Source organism: Cadophora gregata (genome assembly GCF_030347475.1).
Source record: "Cadophora gregata isolate MNR1 chromosome Unknown scaffold_13, whole genome shotgun sequence".
Lineage (NCBI taxonomy): Eukaryota > Fungi > Ascomycota > Leotiomycetes > Helotiales > Ploettnerulaceae > Cadophora > Cadophora gregata.
In genome coordinates, this window is record NW_026695936.1 from 1665563 (window position 1) to 1678678 (window position 13116).

At 47.8% G+C, this 13116-nt stretch overlaps 4 protein-coding genes and 1 non-coding gene across 5 annotated transcripts; 2 read left to right on the forward strand and 3 right to left on the reverse strand.

Moving 5' to 3' along the window:
* Window positions 1–29: 29 nt before the first annotated feature.
* Window positions 30–1486, forward strand: ONS95_004028 (uncharacterized protein; the record flags this gene model as incomplete). The annotated part of the gene is made up of 3 exons (XM_058497372.1): window positions 30–449; window positions 516–653; window positions 722–1486. 3 exons carry the CDS (start codon window positions 30–32, stop codon window positions 1484–1486), a joined length of 1323 nt encoding a protein of 440 aa, XP_058353315.1.
* Window positions 1487–1535: 49 nt separating this feature from the next.
* ONS95_004029 (uncharacterized protein) lies at window positions 1536–2222 on the reverse strand (the record flags this gene model as incomplete). The annotated part of the gene is made up of 1 exon (XM_058497373.1): window positions 1536–2222. One exon carries the CDS (start codon window positions 2220–2222, stop codon window positions 1536–1538), a length of 687 nt encoding a protein of 228 aa, XP_058353316.1.
* Window positions 2223–8235: 6013 nt separating this feature from the next.
* ONS95_004030 lies at window positions 8236–8342 on the reverse strand. Its single transcript has one exon. It is a non-coding gene; the product is annotated as a tRNA-Lys (tRNA).
* Window positions 8343–8703: 361 nt separating this feature from the next.
* ONS95_004031 (uncharacterized protein) lies at window positions 8704–10745 on the reverse strand (the record flags this gene model as incomplete). The annotated part of the gene is made up of 4 exons (XM_058497374.1): window positions 8704–9659; window positions 9783–10071; window positions 10262–10519; window positions 10602–10745. The coding sequence occupies 4 exons, from the start codon at window positions 10743–10745 to the stop codon at window positions 8704–8706; spliced, it is 1647 nt and encodes a 548-aa protein (XP_058353317.1).
* A 718-nt stretch (window positions 10746–11463) lies between these two features.
* ONS95_004032 (uncharacterized protein) lies at window positions 11464–13101 on the forward strand (the record flags this gene model as incomplete). The annotated part of the gene is made up of 1 exon (XM_058497375.1): window positions 11464–13101. The coding sequence occupies one exon, from the start codon at window positions 11464–11466 to the stop codon at window positions 13099–13101; it is 1638 nt and encodes a 545-aa protein (XP_058353318.1).
* Window positions 13102–13116: the final 15 nt, after the last annotated feature.

Sequence of the window (13116 nt, forward strand, 5' to 3'; positions counted from 1 at the left end):
CTTGTCATCGCACCACTACTTGATTGAACATGGCCGACGTTAACCTCGCCACCCTCGAGGGCTTCCTGGAGAAGCATCCGGACATCCCCTATGCAACCCCTTCCTCCCCAAACTACACGTCCCTACGAAAGATCTTTGCCCGTGATCAAGACGCTATTCCACTAGCAATTGTACGTCCCCAATCGGCAACTAATGTTTCTGCCCTAGTCAGATTTGCAGTCTCCAACTCTATCAAATTCACAATCCGTACTGGCGGCCACAATCTCTCCGGAGCTGCCTTCGCCCAGGATGCCTTGGCTATCGACATGCGGGATATATCATATGTTAAGATCTCAGGTGACAAGAACACGGCAGCGATTGGCGGAGGTATTTTGCAATCTGATCTTGCCACGGCTTTGGATAAAGAGGGATTGGCCACACCTATTGGAGCCGTGGGCTCTGTTGGATATGTGGGCTGGTCTACTTATGGAGGCTACGGACCATTCTCAAGATAATGGGGTCTGGGAGTTGATCAGATTGTTGGTGCTAGGCTCGTGAACGCTGAAGGAGATGTGATTGATGCCGATGAGCGGTTATTAAAGGGACTCCGAGGCGGCGGGGGTCTGTTTGGTGTTATCGTCGAGCTCGAGATCAAGGTTTATCCACTGAAGAAAGTACGTCTCTCCTGCTCTAGATGGATCAACGATGGAATAACGAGCGCAGGGACTGAAGATGTCAACAGGTTCTGACAGGATCCCTGATCCTCGATTCTCAAGATCTCACCAGCACTTTCAAGAAGTTCAACGCTGGCTACCTGGAACTTTCAGCAAAGGGAATGCCTGCTGAGTTGGTAGTACAGCAATTGATTCTCAACACTCCCAAGGGTAAAGCCATGTGTATCGCTCTCATGTGGAGCTCCGAAGATATCGAAACCGGACAGGCGTGGGTGCAAACAATCGGGGCGCTAGCAACAGTTGTCATGAACACCATTACCGTGTCGACTGTTCCTAAATATTTGCAAGGAAATGCTGCGTTGGTCCCCGAGAGTGTTCATGGAGAAGGCTACACACACAGCTTTCGAAGGATCACGAGCGAAGTAGCCGACGTCATTGCTGACAGCTTGGTGACAATGGCCGAAGATCCTGGTTGCATGTTTGTAGTTCACGAACTGAAAGGTGCATCGGCAACTTCTCACACCAATTCCGTGTTCGGTACACGAGTTGAACACTTCATGCTAGAGATCATAGGCTACGCCCTCGATATTAAGAACAGAAAAACTGCGGTAACTTGGGCTGATGAAACTTGGGTAGCCCTTGGCAAAACCGAGAGCGGTAATCTGCTACCAGGTACATACATTTCATTGGACCGACCTGTCGCGAAGCCAGACACGGCGCCTCTGTCGAGGTTTTATGGTTCGAATTGTCTAGATGTTCTGGCGCTGAAGCAGGAGTATGATGCGAAAGATGTCTTCTCATATGCGGTGCCTCAACTCAAGAATTATGTGTAGATCCAAAGCAAGCTTACTCAGGGGCCGTCTTGGTATTTGTTTGAATGACTTAACTCTTTTCCTTCTCCCGATTTATCTTCACTTCCTTGGCGATAACTCTCAGGGGAAAGTCCATCGCCCACCTATATTCGATTGGAATGGTGCTACAAAAACCATTCACTGCCTTCGGAGGGACTCGACTGTCGCCAGCTCCGTGCACCCACCACGCTGAAGAATCATCAAGAAGATCCAGACACATGATATTCCGAGCAAGGAGAGCCAATGCTGTGGGATCGCCAAGTTCAAGTAGCTGAACGAAGCGATCAGGTACTCTGTGCAGAACAGTGACAATCATCTGCTCGAGTCCAGCATTGTCCTTGGAACCAGAAGCGATGAGGGTATATATTTGCATTATTTCATCAGCAAATTTCTGACAGGCGTCTTTGCTCTCCTGATGAATTTTGCGATAATGGAGGCTTCTAAGCAGGATCTCCATGTCTTCAGAAGCAAGATCCATGAAATTTTGGTCAAGCAATGAACCAGGAGGTAATTCGACAACAACGTCCGGGATGGCGCTATATCTCTCAAGACAAGGGCCGCTCTCGTGAGCTAAATTCATTATGCCCTTGCACATGTTGTATGTTTCCACTTCTAGCTTTTGCGGATGAGGGTTACCGTCGCTGCAAGAAGCAAGCCAGTTGTAGTGTGCTAGTAAGACTGCTGCAAGTATCATTGGTTCGGCATTTTGTCGATCCATCGTATCAAGTGCCGTCCGTTGCAATATGATAGCTTTGTGGAAGTACGACAATGCTGACGCGGATAGTGTCTGATCATCTCGGTTCAAAGAATGCAGATTTAATGATGTCAACCCAAGAAGAGCGTTAAGGACAAGTTCACTGGAGAACGCCACTTGCGGGATCTCGAAGTCCCATAGTGAGTGGTAGAGTGCACACCCTGGGACTCGTGGCGGCCTGCTATATACGCTTTTGGTGTAGCTAGCCGATCCGAGAGTCAGCAATCACTCCTATGTGTTCGTCCTGGAAGCACGTTATAAGAGTAAAGTACGTCTGAAGCAGTTGGAAAATACTAGACGGCTACCGTTCGGAGAACGTACTGATGTATCAAGCGGAGCTCCAATATGTTTGATGAGCTGACGCCAACTGGTGTGACGGACAGAGATCGATGGAGAGGCGATTTCGAGGTACTACTTGTACTGGAGGAAGTTATTTGTGAAATTTCCGCGCGGCTTTCCTTTAGCAGAGGCGAAGGAGTATATCTGCAGCAAGTCGCGTCCACAAACTTCTTCCGACAGTTCGAGCATGGATATGTCTCATCGCACTGTTTCTCTTAGCAGAGGCCATTCTATATTTATACTGATGCGTCACCATACCTTTATCTTCCGAGCTTTGCATTGGCAGCAGCCCTGAGAGTGTCAGTAACATCTTATCATGTGAGAGGGCGGCATAGGTAGGTACCTTAGTCGACTTTTTGTAGGGTCTTCTGTATGTTCGCGTAACGGCACGGTGTGGCGGTCTACATGAAGCCGAAGGATCTGGCATGGTGTCCCCAGGAATGTTGTGCTTGGAAAATCCGAGTTCCTCAAGTTCGTTAGTTCAGACGTGAGAGAGAGGATGATTTCAAAATGAGGTGAGATGAGATTAATATTGCCAAGACCCTACATCAATCAACCTGGAAAGTGCTCAGGTAAGCCACAATAATGAGGTAGGTAAAGTTACTGTACGTGAACGGGCGGCGCTACCGAATCGGTGTACACCTCAGTTACTAGCTACCTACCCTCCTACCTTAGAGCATTGGAGCTAAAAGCTGATGTCATGTGGTATGTGGCACATGACTTTCTTGCAAGGGAAGATTGGCATGAATTCAAAAAATTGTTGGAAACTTAAAAAGACTTGATTGACCATCTACGCGGATCGCCTTCCTTCCTTTTCGCCATCGGGAGACTGTATTCCGACTGGTTCCTGTTCATATGCTGCGGAACGTATCTTCGCTTAGCGGTTAGCAGCAGAAAAAGTATCATCAGCAACCTCTTGAAGATTTCTCCATTGGGCGGCAACCCAAAACTGCAGTGTCGCCGGCTCCATTATTGTGGACTGATGGCAAGCACTGTACCGCACATCAGGTCGTTAAAATTCTGTTGTTTCGAGTATGATTTGATCCAGCTTTTTCCACTTGAATACTGGTGAGATGGATATATGGGTTTGGGCACACTCGGCACAGACACTGCCCCTGCCAAGCACGCTAAATCATGGAACAACATCTTAACCAGTCGTGCATCAATGGCTTCTAGCTCGGACATACTTCTGCTCGCCTTCTCGGTGAATACGGTCTCAAAAGCCAACTGTTGTCCACGTAATGCAACCAAAGAGAAGAAGGGCATAACTTTGAGAGCCGGCTTCAAGTCCAACTCCTTTGGGTCTGTAGTATCAAGCTCTTGCAAGGCTTCGATCCATTCAGTCAAAGGGGTACTTCTCGTCCCCGGGCCACACTATGTCTGGATGCAGGGCATGAGATCTGACCAAGGTGTCTTGTGAGGGTCAAATACATTATGGTAGGAAGGTTTGCCAATGACTCCGAACTTCAGACCATGAAGGGCAGTTTAAGTGTCATCCAGTCCATTTGTTGAACACCACTGGGGACTAGACCGGTGGATCTGGACGTCTGGGTGATACCAGGAACCATCGCGCGACTGGACCAATGGGAGCCCTTAGGCTTCGTGGAGCCGCAGATTTGCCCCATGTCGGAGAATCGAGATTGGAACTTGACAAGAGGTAGCGGCATTATCTAGGGTTCTCTTTGCAGTTTTCTTCGATTCGGAATATCCCATCTCCAGCTCTGTATCGAAATCAAAGACCATGTCCTTGGGAACAGTGCGTGAAGTCTGACCGGAACGAACCTAGGGCCCGGCGGAGCTGAGAGAAGATATGAAAGCAATTCGTGGTTTGCGTGGACTGCCGGCACTGAAGGCAACAATTCAAAACACTCTTGATGCTGTCCTCGAAAGACGATGCTGTCTGGTTGAAATCAATCTGCCTGGCATTGTGTAACACCAGGTCACAATTGGCTCTCAAGTCTTGAACCCAGCGTTACTCAGCCCAAATTTGGCAATACCATGTCGACTGCGAGGAACGTGATTCTAGTGATATCTCGATGGTGCGATTCCTGTTCCGATAGACATTTCTGCTTAGCCTTCGCAGACTAATTGAGACAAAACACCCTAGGGGGACCGAACTTGATTGCAGAATTTCAGAGAGAGTCACAGCAGCGAAATATTCTGTTGTACCAGTAATGGCGGCACAGACTTGTCCTGATATCATCGTAGTGATTGGCGACTGTGATCTTCGCAGAAACTTGATCATCGTCTCATCAATCTCTAACATTCTTGTTGTCCGCGGCTGGGGCGCGGCACCTTGTACGAGAAACAGCAGCATAACATCGGCGAGTTCAACGATATTTGGATGCTTGTAGAACGTGCTAGGGAATAGCCATGAATGGTGTGTGGTGTTTAGGTGACCGCCTAGCCCCGACTTCAGCAGCTTGACTGCTTCGATAGTTTGCAGTGAGTCGAGTCCATAAACACAGAAGCTGTCTGCATCACCAATATCGGATCTTGCCAAGCTCCGTGTGGCAACCTTACAATCAAAGCCTTTGATGTTATCTGGCAGGAAGCTTGCAGCTTGCAGCACCATTTGCGGCATGGTATCGGGCGCCTCTTGCTTCTTGGAATATATGCTGTCAATTTCTTCAGCAAAAAAGCTTCCATCAATCGTCGAACAACAGTTCCTTTTCCATATTGAACAAAAGGCTTTCTGGGATTTGGTATGATAATATGAGATTTTGTGACTCGACCTTGTCCTGGAGCGGTAGTATTGTCGTCTTCAACAGCAGGCCATACTTTCTCGAACGCCTGGGGATCACTTTCATCATCTGATTTGAGCTCAGCGAAGAGAGCAGCTTAAACCCGTCTGGGTCCTTGTCACTAGGCTTCCTAAGATCATCGGATGCGCTAGAAGTGTGGTCTCCATTGGCACTGGGTAGAACTTTTCACCATCTGAGAAACCACAAAGTCATCATTTGTCCTATGAACGCGCCACAAGTTGGGTTTCATTGCGTGGCGCTGAACAAGTCTTCCGTTCTCCACTCTTCTTTACTCAGGATTACAAATGTTGTGATTGAGAGTCATGGTTTCCCTTGTAGTCTCATCCTTCAACAGAAATAGTTCGTAAGCGTCGTCCGCAGACGCCTCCAAACGAATTTTTATATATAGGTGAAAGTATATCGACACCCAGTCACCTGGTAAGTGAGCGAGCTGTTTTGACACGGCCGGTTTCTGTCGAGGCGTAGAATTGCCCAAGCCTCATGTACTTGCTCATTTATTTTCCAGAATTCTCCGATAATAGGCCTCATGGATAGAGAAAGAACTTTAACTTTTTCAAGTGAGCGAGACTTTTTGGCTTATGTAGAAGCTGTCCCACAAGCCACAGTGGCATCATAGATCCCTGAAAAGTCGACTCGGTCAGTATAATCAATCTTCAGTCAACAAGTAACAAGTTTTCGCATGAATGAGATCGGTAACAGGGACAAATCAGACTCACACGAATATCCTGCCGCTCTAGGACCTCGGCATTGCAACCAAGGCAGCAGTAGGTGACGAAAGTGGTGGCCCGTAAACCGGGATACTGTTTGCATATATCGGTAACATGATCTGGTAGAGGAATCCGCCCAATGGAAGAGTGGGAATGGTGAGTACATCCGTTGTATTTCGCCCTGGATGTCCCACAGTCAGATCATAAATCGTCCTTCCTTCAACCTGTGGGAAATTTCTGTCATTGTCTTACATCGCGAAGCTCCCATTCGTGATTACCACCGGCTTTGGCATACCTGTCGACCCAGATGAATGCAAGAACATAATTGGGTTATTGACGGCCTCGCTGAAGGCTTTGACGTACAGGAATGGATCATGAGGATCTGCTAGGAGAGTTACTCGGCTTCTTACTGCCGCAGGTGTGATGTATGGCCTTGTCAAAAGAGATCGCGAATCAACGGGCCAAGCTCCGTTCAGTAAAGTAATTTGATGACTGAGTCTGGCCTAAAGGTTTGTCGCGACAAGGTTTCGCGGTGACGGGAAAAGCAGCTTGAAGCCGCACTTGATTGCTGCATACTGGTCCATTGAGCAACGAAGGTCTGAGACCCCTAAGAAGTCAAAATCTCAAAATTCCCTTCTCGGTGCACTGCCAAAAGCAGCTTGCAGCCACCCCAGCATTTTGTTTGTTGCATTGACAACTTTGGAGTAAGAGACTTCTCGAAAACCGTCGTCAAGGTTTGTGGACTTTTGAACTGCAGAAAATTTTCAGGTTGGATCGTTTGCTGAAACATCATCCAGCACAATGGAAATCATCTTCTGCCATATGGGACGTTATGGTTGGAGCTGGAAGGATCCAAGATAGTCAAGAAAGTAGAACGAAGCTCGGAAGGAAGTTCTTGGTTAAATCAAAAAATCAAGAAGTATCAGCGATAGAAAACAAGTATTCAGGCTTCATATTGGGTCTACTGACGTTAGATGACGGGGTGTTGCTCTCTAGTTGTCCTAGTGGCAGACAAAGGGGGTGGGCTTTGCGAGCTTTAGATTGGACTTGGATTTGGTAGAATTATACAGCTGGGGTGTTCTTGAAACGACTTTAGGCAGGCTCGCTGGAGATAAACAGTATCATGAACAAAAGTAGCAATTGAATAGTGTGACTTGAAAAGGACCTCCACTGGTAGAAAATATTTCTGGCCGTGTACTTCCGGCCGCCTTCACACAAGCGTGTTTCAAAATTCGAGAATCCTGCTCCAGTTGCTATTAAATGCCTTCAGAGACACTCAATCATTGCCCAGAATTAAAGAAGGCTTTCTAATGACATGCCCTTTGTTGCGTTCTGTTCTGAGCGAATTTATTTTCAAGCGTATGCTCAGCCAGATTAAGGGCTGCGTTTGGAGGAGAACAGCTCTGATGTTGTTATATTTTCAACACTTTGATCAACAAGCGAGCTACAGGAGAAGAATATATCTATATATTGCGATAAGATTCCTGCTCTGTAGCCATGTGCGATAAGCCCCGGAACCATATGGCAAATGATAGGTGATGGTGGACTTCCAGTCAACGACCTGGTAAAAGGACTGCCGTACAGACGTTATCAACATCACCTCAAAGTTGCTTCAGGTATTCTGGGCTGCTGCCACTAAGCAGAAGCTTCAGGAGTTGGCCACTGGGTCTTCGCCATCGTTCGCATGACTTCAGTAAAGCCTGAGGTAGGCAGCCCAGGACGAGGTGTGGAATGGGGACACGGCGGAACCGCCCTGCCCATGCCATCTGCCGAGGGGAGGACTTGGACACCTCCAGATAATGTACTGTACGGGACGATCTATCAGATTGAATTGGGTCTAAAGGCGAAAGAGATTAAGGTAGGATCTTGCGCTCGAAAGAAACTGAGAAGACCGGGAGAGATACTTGGTGAGTCTTGCTTTACGAACATTCAGTGGAGGCAAGGATGCAGGACCCGACAAGAAGGAAGCTTCCGCTTAAGTGGAGCCTCTACAGTAGTACGCATGTAGGTGCCAAGACACCAGGCCCGTTTTAGACTAGAACATCGCCTATCAAGCCTCGCTTGTGCCAGGAGCAAAGAAAATTCCGATGAAAATATATCTTCAGAGTTCTCTATAAATCCCAAAAAAATTGTAGAAGCTTCCAAACTTGGAAACCTCGGGAATCGAGCCCGAGGTGGGGCTCGAACCCACGACCTTGAGGTGTTCTAGTGATAGAATAATCAGATATTCCAGTTATAAGAGCCACACGCTCTACCGATTGAGCTACCCGGGCATCCTTTGCTTTGAATGATACCACAATGGCTTACTTGGAAGTATCAAAGAGTCAGTAATGTGGAGAATGTGAGTAAAAAATCTCGTTTGCGAATCTGGGGATTTACAGGCCGCCCCCCCTGGTTGCTAGCCCCTTGTTTGTAAAGTTTCTGACTCAAGGTCTTAACCGAGTCTCCAACTCGTTATCGCTCATCCTCTTCCCTTTACAAAATCTCAGACCAATCCTTGACTTTTGTAATGCACTATACACCAGCTGAAAGGACACAGGATGCAAGACTAGGACGCTGCTTGTCTTCTACGATGATAGTCAATCCTTCTGTTAAGTCTGGATTTGTCGATCGCAAAGTTCTAAACTCATTGTGCTACTGCCTAAGTGCCACCCTACATGGAAATCCATCAGCTGGGTGAACGGATGACACAAAAACGGGGTACGCCCTTTCTCCCAAAACAGTTTTCAACCCCTTTCTTGGGTGTAGTTCGTCCCACTCAGCATATGCGTTGCAGATATCAAACTCTCTCAATGTCATTGCAAGCACTGTTTTCATGTCCTGCATCACCAACGTTTGCCCAATACAATTTCTGGGACCAAATTCAAACGGTCTCCAAGCTCCTTTAACAGGATACAGGGGGTCTTCAGGACCCACCAGCCAACGCTCTGGAATGAATGCGTCCGGCTCTTTCCAGTACTTTGGGTTTCGATGAAGTGCATTGTGCAGAATAAGGATTGCTATTCCATCTGTTGGATATTCGTTTCCATTGTCGTCTCGAAGAATTGTTTCCGCAGTTCCCTCCCGAATGCCAGCAGCGGCAGGCCACAGACGCATAGCTTCCTTAATGACCGCGTTTGTATAAGGAAGAAGGTTGGTCTTCTGTGGTTGCTCCAATAGCTGAGCAGCGACAGTTGAAAGATCTGTTCCGAAAATTTCGTCATGTTCAGCTCGAATTCGTTTAAGAGCCTCTGGATGCTGTGAAAGCAAGTGGTAGGCATAGCACAAGCTTGTTGCCGTAGAGTCGTGTCCTGCAAACAAGAACAGTCGGATCTGGACAATGGCCCATTTTTTGAAGGTAGGGTCCAACGCCTGGGATTCATTTGTGACTTCGTTTTGTGACATGTATTCCTCTATTACGATGTCAATAATAGAGCGTGTCACTGCTTCCTTGCTCCGTCGCCTCTCTGCAAGTCTTTCATCTAGCTCCTTCGAGATGTAGTTGTCCATCAGACGTCCATTATTCCACTGAATCAGCGGACGAAGAGGATTGAATCGTTTGAGTGGGTTGAACTCGCCACTAGAAAGATGCCACCGAACCTGGCTTCTCACTAAGGTAACGGATGAATTAGCGATTTCCTGGTCAGGGACATTTTAGGAAGAGGATATGACCTGTCTCCAAGAAAGTGTGAAGAGTTCGAAAAGATGAGAGTACGGGCTCCCCCGATACGTACTAGCGTACGCCAGCTGATTGTACTGCCGTTGTGAGTGAAGTCTGGCGTTGAGCGTCACAGCTCCGATGATATCCATTGTAAAATTACAGAGAAGGTCATCAAAGGAGAATATATCCTTTCTCTCGGCGTGCTTTCTCAGGATGGATACAAATTCCGTCGTTTCCTCAACTATATGATCCATTTGACTGAGAATATAGTTGGCGCTGAAGCCTCGACTGAACATTGAACGCAACTTTTTCCACTCCGGTCCATTGGAAGTAAACATATGATCTTTCCTTCCTGCAAACGGCTATGATATATTGTATTAGCGTTGCTTCCTTCTCTCCATCGCTCCAAGAAGCGATCAACCCTTACTTCCGTCCATTTGAAAGAAACCCGAGTTTGTTCACTGTTGTGACAAATTGGACAGAATAGAGGAGATTCCTAGAGTCTCTCCGCATACTAGATGTTGCTCAGAGTCTACAAGGACGCGAGCTTACCTGGAAAAAATCGATGATACTCTCGGGCTTCTCCAAATCGTATTGCTGGCAAGCCTGAATTGCTAAAGATGGCGAAGAGATCAAGAGGATTGGCCTGAGGAACGGCCATATGTCCAAGTAATACGCCGAGTCAGACTGAGGAAAGTCATTGCCTAATTCCGCAAGAACATAATTCTGATGTGCATCTGCTGGTAGGCGCGAGAGGTACGGCACAAGAGCGAGTAAATGGCCAGTTATGGGATTCCATTTGGGTATGGGCTTGGTCTAGTGAGTCGTCTTGCAGCATGTCGCAGACTAGAAATGAAACATTGGAAGGATGGGAAGGTCTGCCCATACTTACAAGGCCTACGGGATTTTTTCGTAATCTGTACATTAACGCTCTCGATTTCCATCCTTTGATAATAGCATAGACAGCCCCTGATACCAAGCAAGCAAAGAGAGTACCCAGGACCTGCTGGTAGCTCACGCCCAAGCCGACCGCCATGTTGAAGTTTGATCGGAATTCAGAGTTATCCAAGTTTTCCAATATGCACAATAGCGCGATGTAAAGTGAGAGACGGAATGATAATATTTGCGATCAAAACCTGAATATTCTTCGTATGGTGGGATTAAGGAGTGCAGTAGCTTTACTGACAGGCGTGACTCGAGGGCCGCGTAGGTAGCTTCCATTCGTAAACTAGACCAATGTTATGATTGGGTTTGAATTATACTGCCTGATAGAACCAATTCGAGTGATCATGAAGATGTCTTCAAAGGCTCAGCGTGTCGAGTTGGAGTCGGGGATGGTGGTCAATTTCGAGATGCTGTGGTACCTATGTTTTCAATCTGTCGGACAGCCATTCCTCATTCGATGCACTTATAGAATTGGCACCGCCGAAGGTCAGGACTAGAAGGTGTACGTTCATTTCTTGGAATCATGCCTACCTGCCTGTCCCTAGGTATTCTTTGGTCCTGAAACTCACTCCTTGCCATCCGCTACGTGAATGGAAGGGGAGGAACGCCATCCAGCAGCCAGTGATTAGCGATTCCAGGAAAGCAGACGCTAAGAACATGTGCTGTCCGTCCGTCCAGCCCAGCCTCTGTAGACGAGCAGCGTTAAGCTCAACGCGTCACCCGTGTTGCCCAGCACGCGTCTCGAAGCTTCAGATAAAAACTCAACAGATCTCGTTCGCATCGCCACAGCAAGTCCTAGCCCTAGCAGGATGGTTGCTTGTCCAATTTGCAGTAAGGCCGTTAGATCAAGAGACATTAACGCCCACATCGATTCCTCCTGCGAATTGTTTCTCGATACTGGTTCTCCGCCACTCACTCAGCAACAGAATGCTTCCCAGAAACCACTTGTATCCGTCTCAACCTTCTTCCAGACTCCAGCGGCCAAACGAGCTGCCGTATATCCAACTCCCAAGGTAGAACCTGGTTCGACCTTGAGCTTCCAGCCCAAGGCTCAGAGCAATGGAGTGGCTACTCCAACTCAACCCGCGCGGAAGAGATCCTTCGAAGATATCACCCCTCTGGCGAAGGAAGCGAAAGAGGCGGACGCTCCAGCAAGCGTAGAGGATTCCCAACCTTCAAAGAAGCCAAAGACCAATGCCTTCCAAAAAGCTGCGCCATTGGCAGAACGAATGCGGCCAACGTCCTTGGATCAAGTGTGCGGGCAAGAACTGGTTGGAGAACATGGTGTGCTGAGGAGCTTGATTGAACAGGATCGCGTGCCGTCGATGATCTTATGGGGAAGTGCTGGAACGGGCAAAACGACAATTGCGCGCTGCATAGCTTCCATGGTGGGCAGCAGGTTCGTGGAGATCAACAGCACAAGTTCTGGAGTGGCGGATTGCAAGAAGATATTTGCAGAGGCCAAGGGAGAGTTGGGTCTGACGGGACGGAAGACAATCATTTTCTGCGACGAGATACATCGCTTTTCAAAATCACAACAAGACGTTTTTCTTGGACCGGTAGAATCTGGGCAGGTTACGCTGATTGGGGCTACGACGGAGAATCCATCCTTTAAAGTTCAGAATGCATTATTGTCACGTTGTCGGACTTTTACTCTTTCGAAATTGACTGACGATGATATACTCCAGATATTGGAGCGTGCACTTTCCGCAGAAGGCCAGAACTATTCGACGTCAGATTTGGTGGACTCGGAACTTCTAAAATACCTAGCTGCTTTCTCGGATGGAGATGCTCGGACAGCACTGAACCTCCTAGAGTTGGCTATGGGACTGTCAACCAGGCCATCAATTACAAAAGACGAGATTAAGGCTTCCTTGACGAAGACACTGGTCTATGACCGAGCTGGAGATCAACATTATGATACAATATCTGCATTCCATAAGTCAGTACGTGGCAGCGATCCAGATGCGGCTCTCTATTACCTGGCACGGATGCTACAGTCCGGAGAAGATCCTCTGTACGTTGCTCGAAGAATGGTCGTCATCGCATCAGAAGACGTTGGCTTAGCCGACAACAGCATGTTAAGTCTTGCAACAGGCGCCTACACAGCTGCAGAGAAGATTGGAATGCCAGAATGTAGGATAGCATTAGCTCATGCCACAGTTGCACTCTGTTTAGCTCCGAAAAGTACCAGGGCATACCGGGGACTTAACAACGCTTACGCCGCGTTGCGAGAACCTGGAGTTGCCAGCCTACCGATCCCAATACACCTGAGAAATGCGCCGACGAAGCTTATGAAAGAGCTGGGTTACGGAGACGAATACAAATATAACCCGAACTATAAGGAAGGGAGAGTCGTACAAGAATACCTTCCAGAGCAACTCAAGGGCCGGACATTTTTGGAAAACAGAGACCTGGGGACTGAAATTGATCCTGGGGCATGGTGAAAGATTGGAAAGACA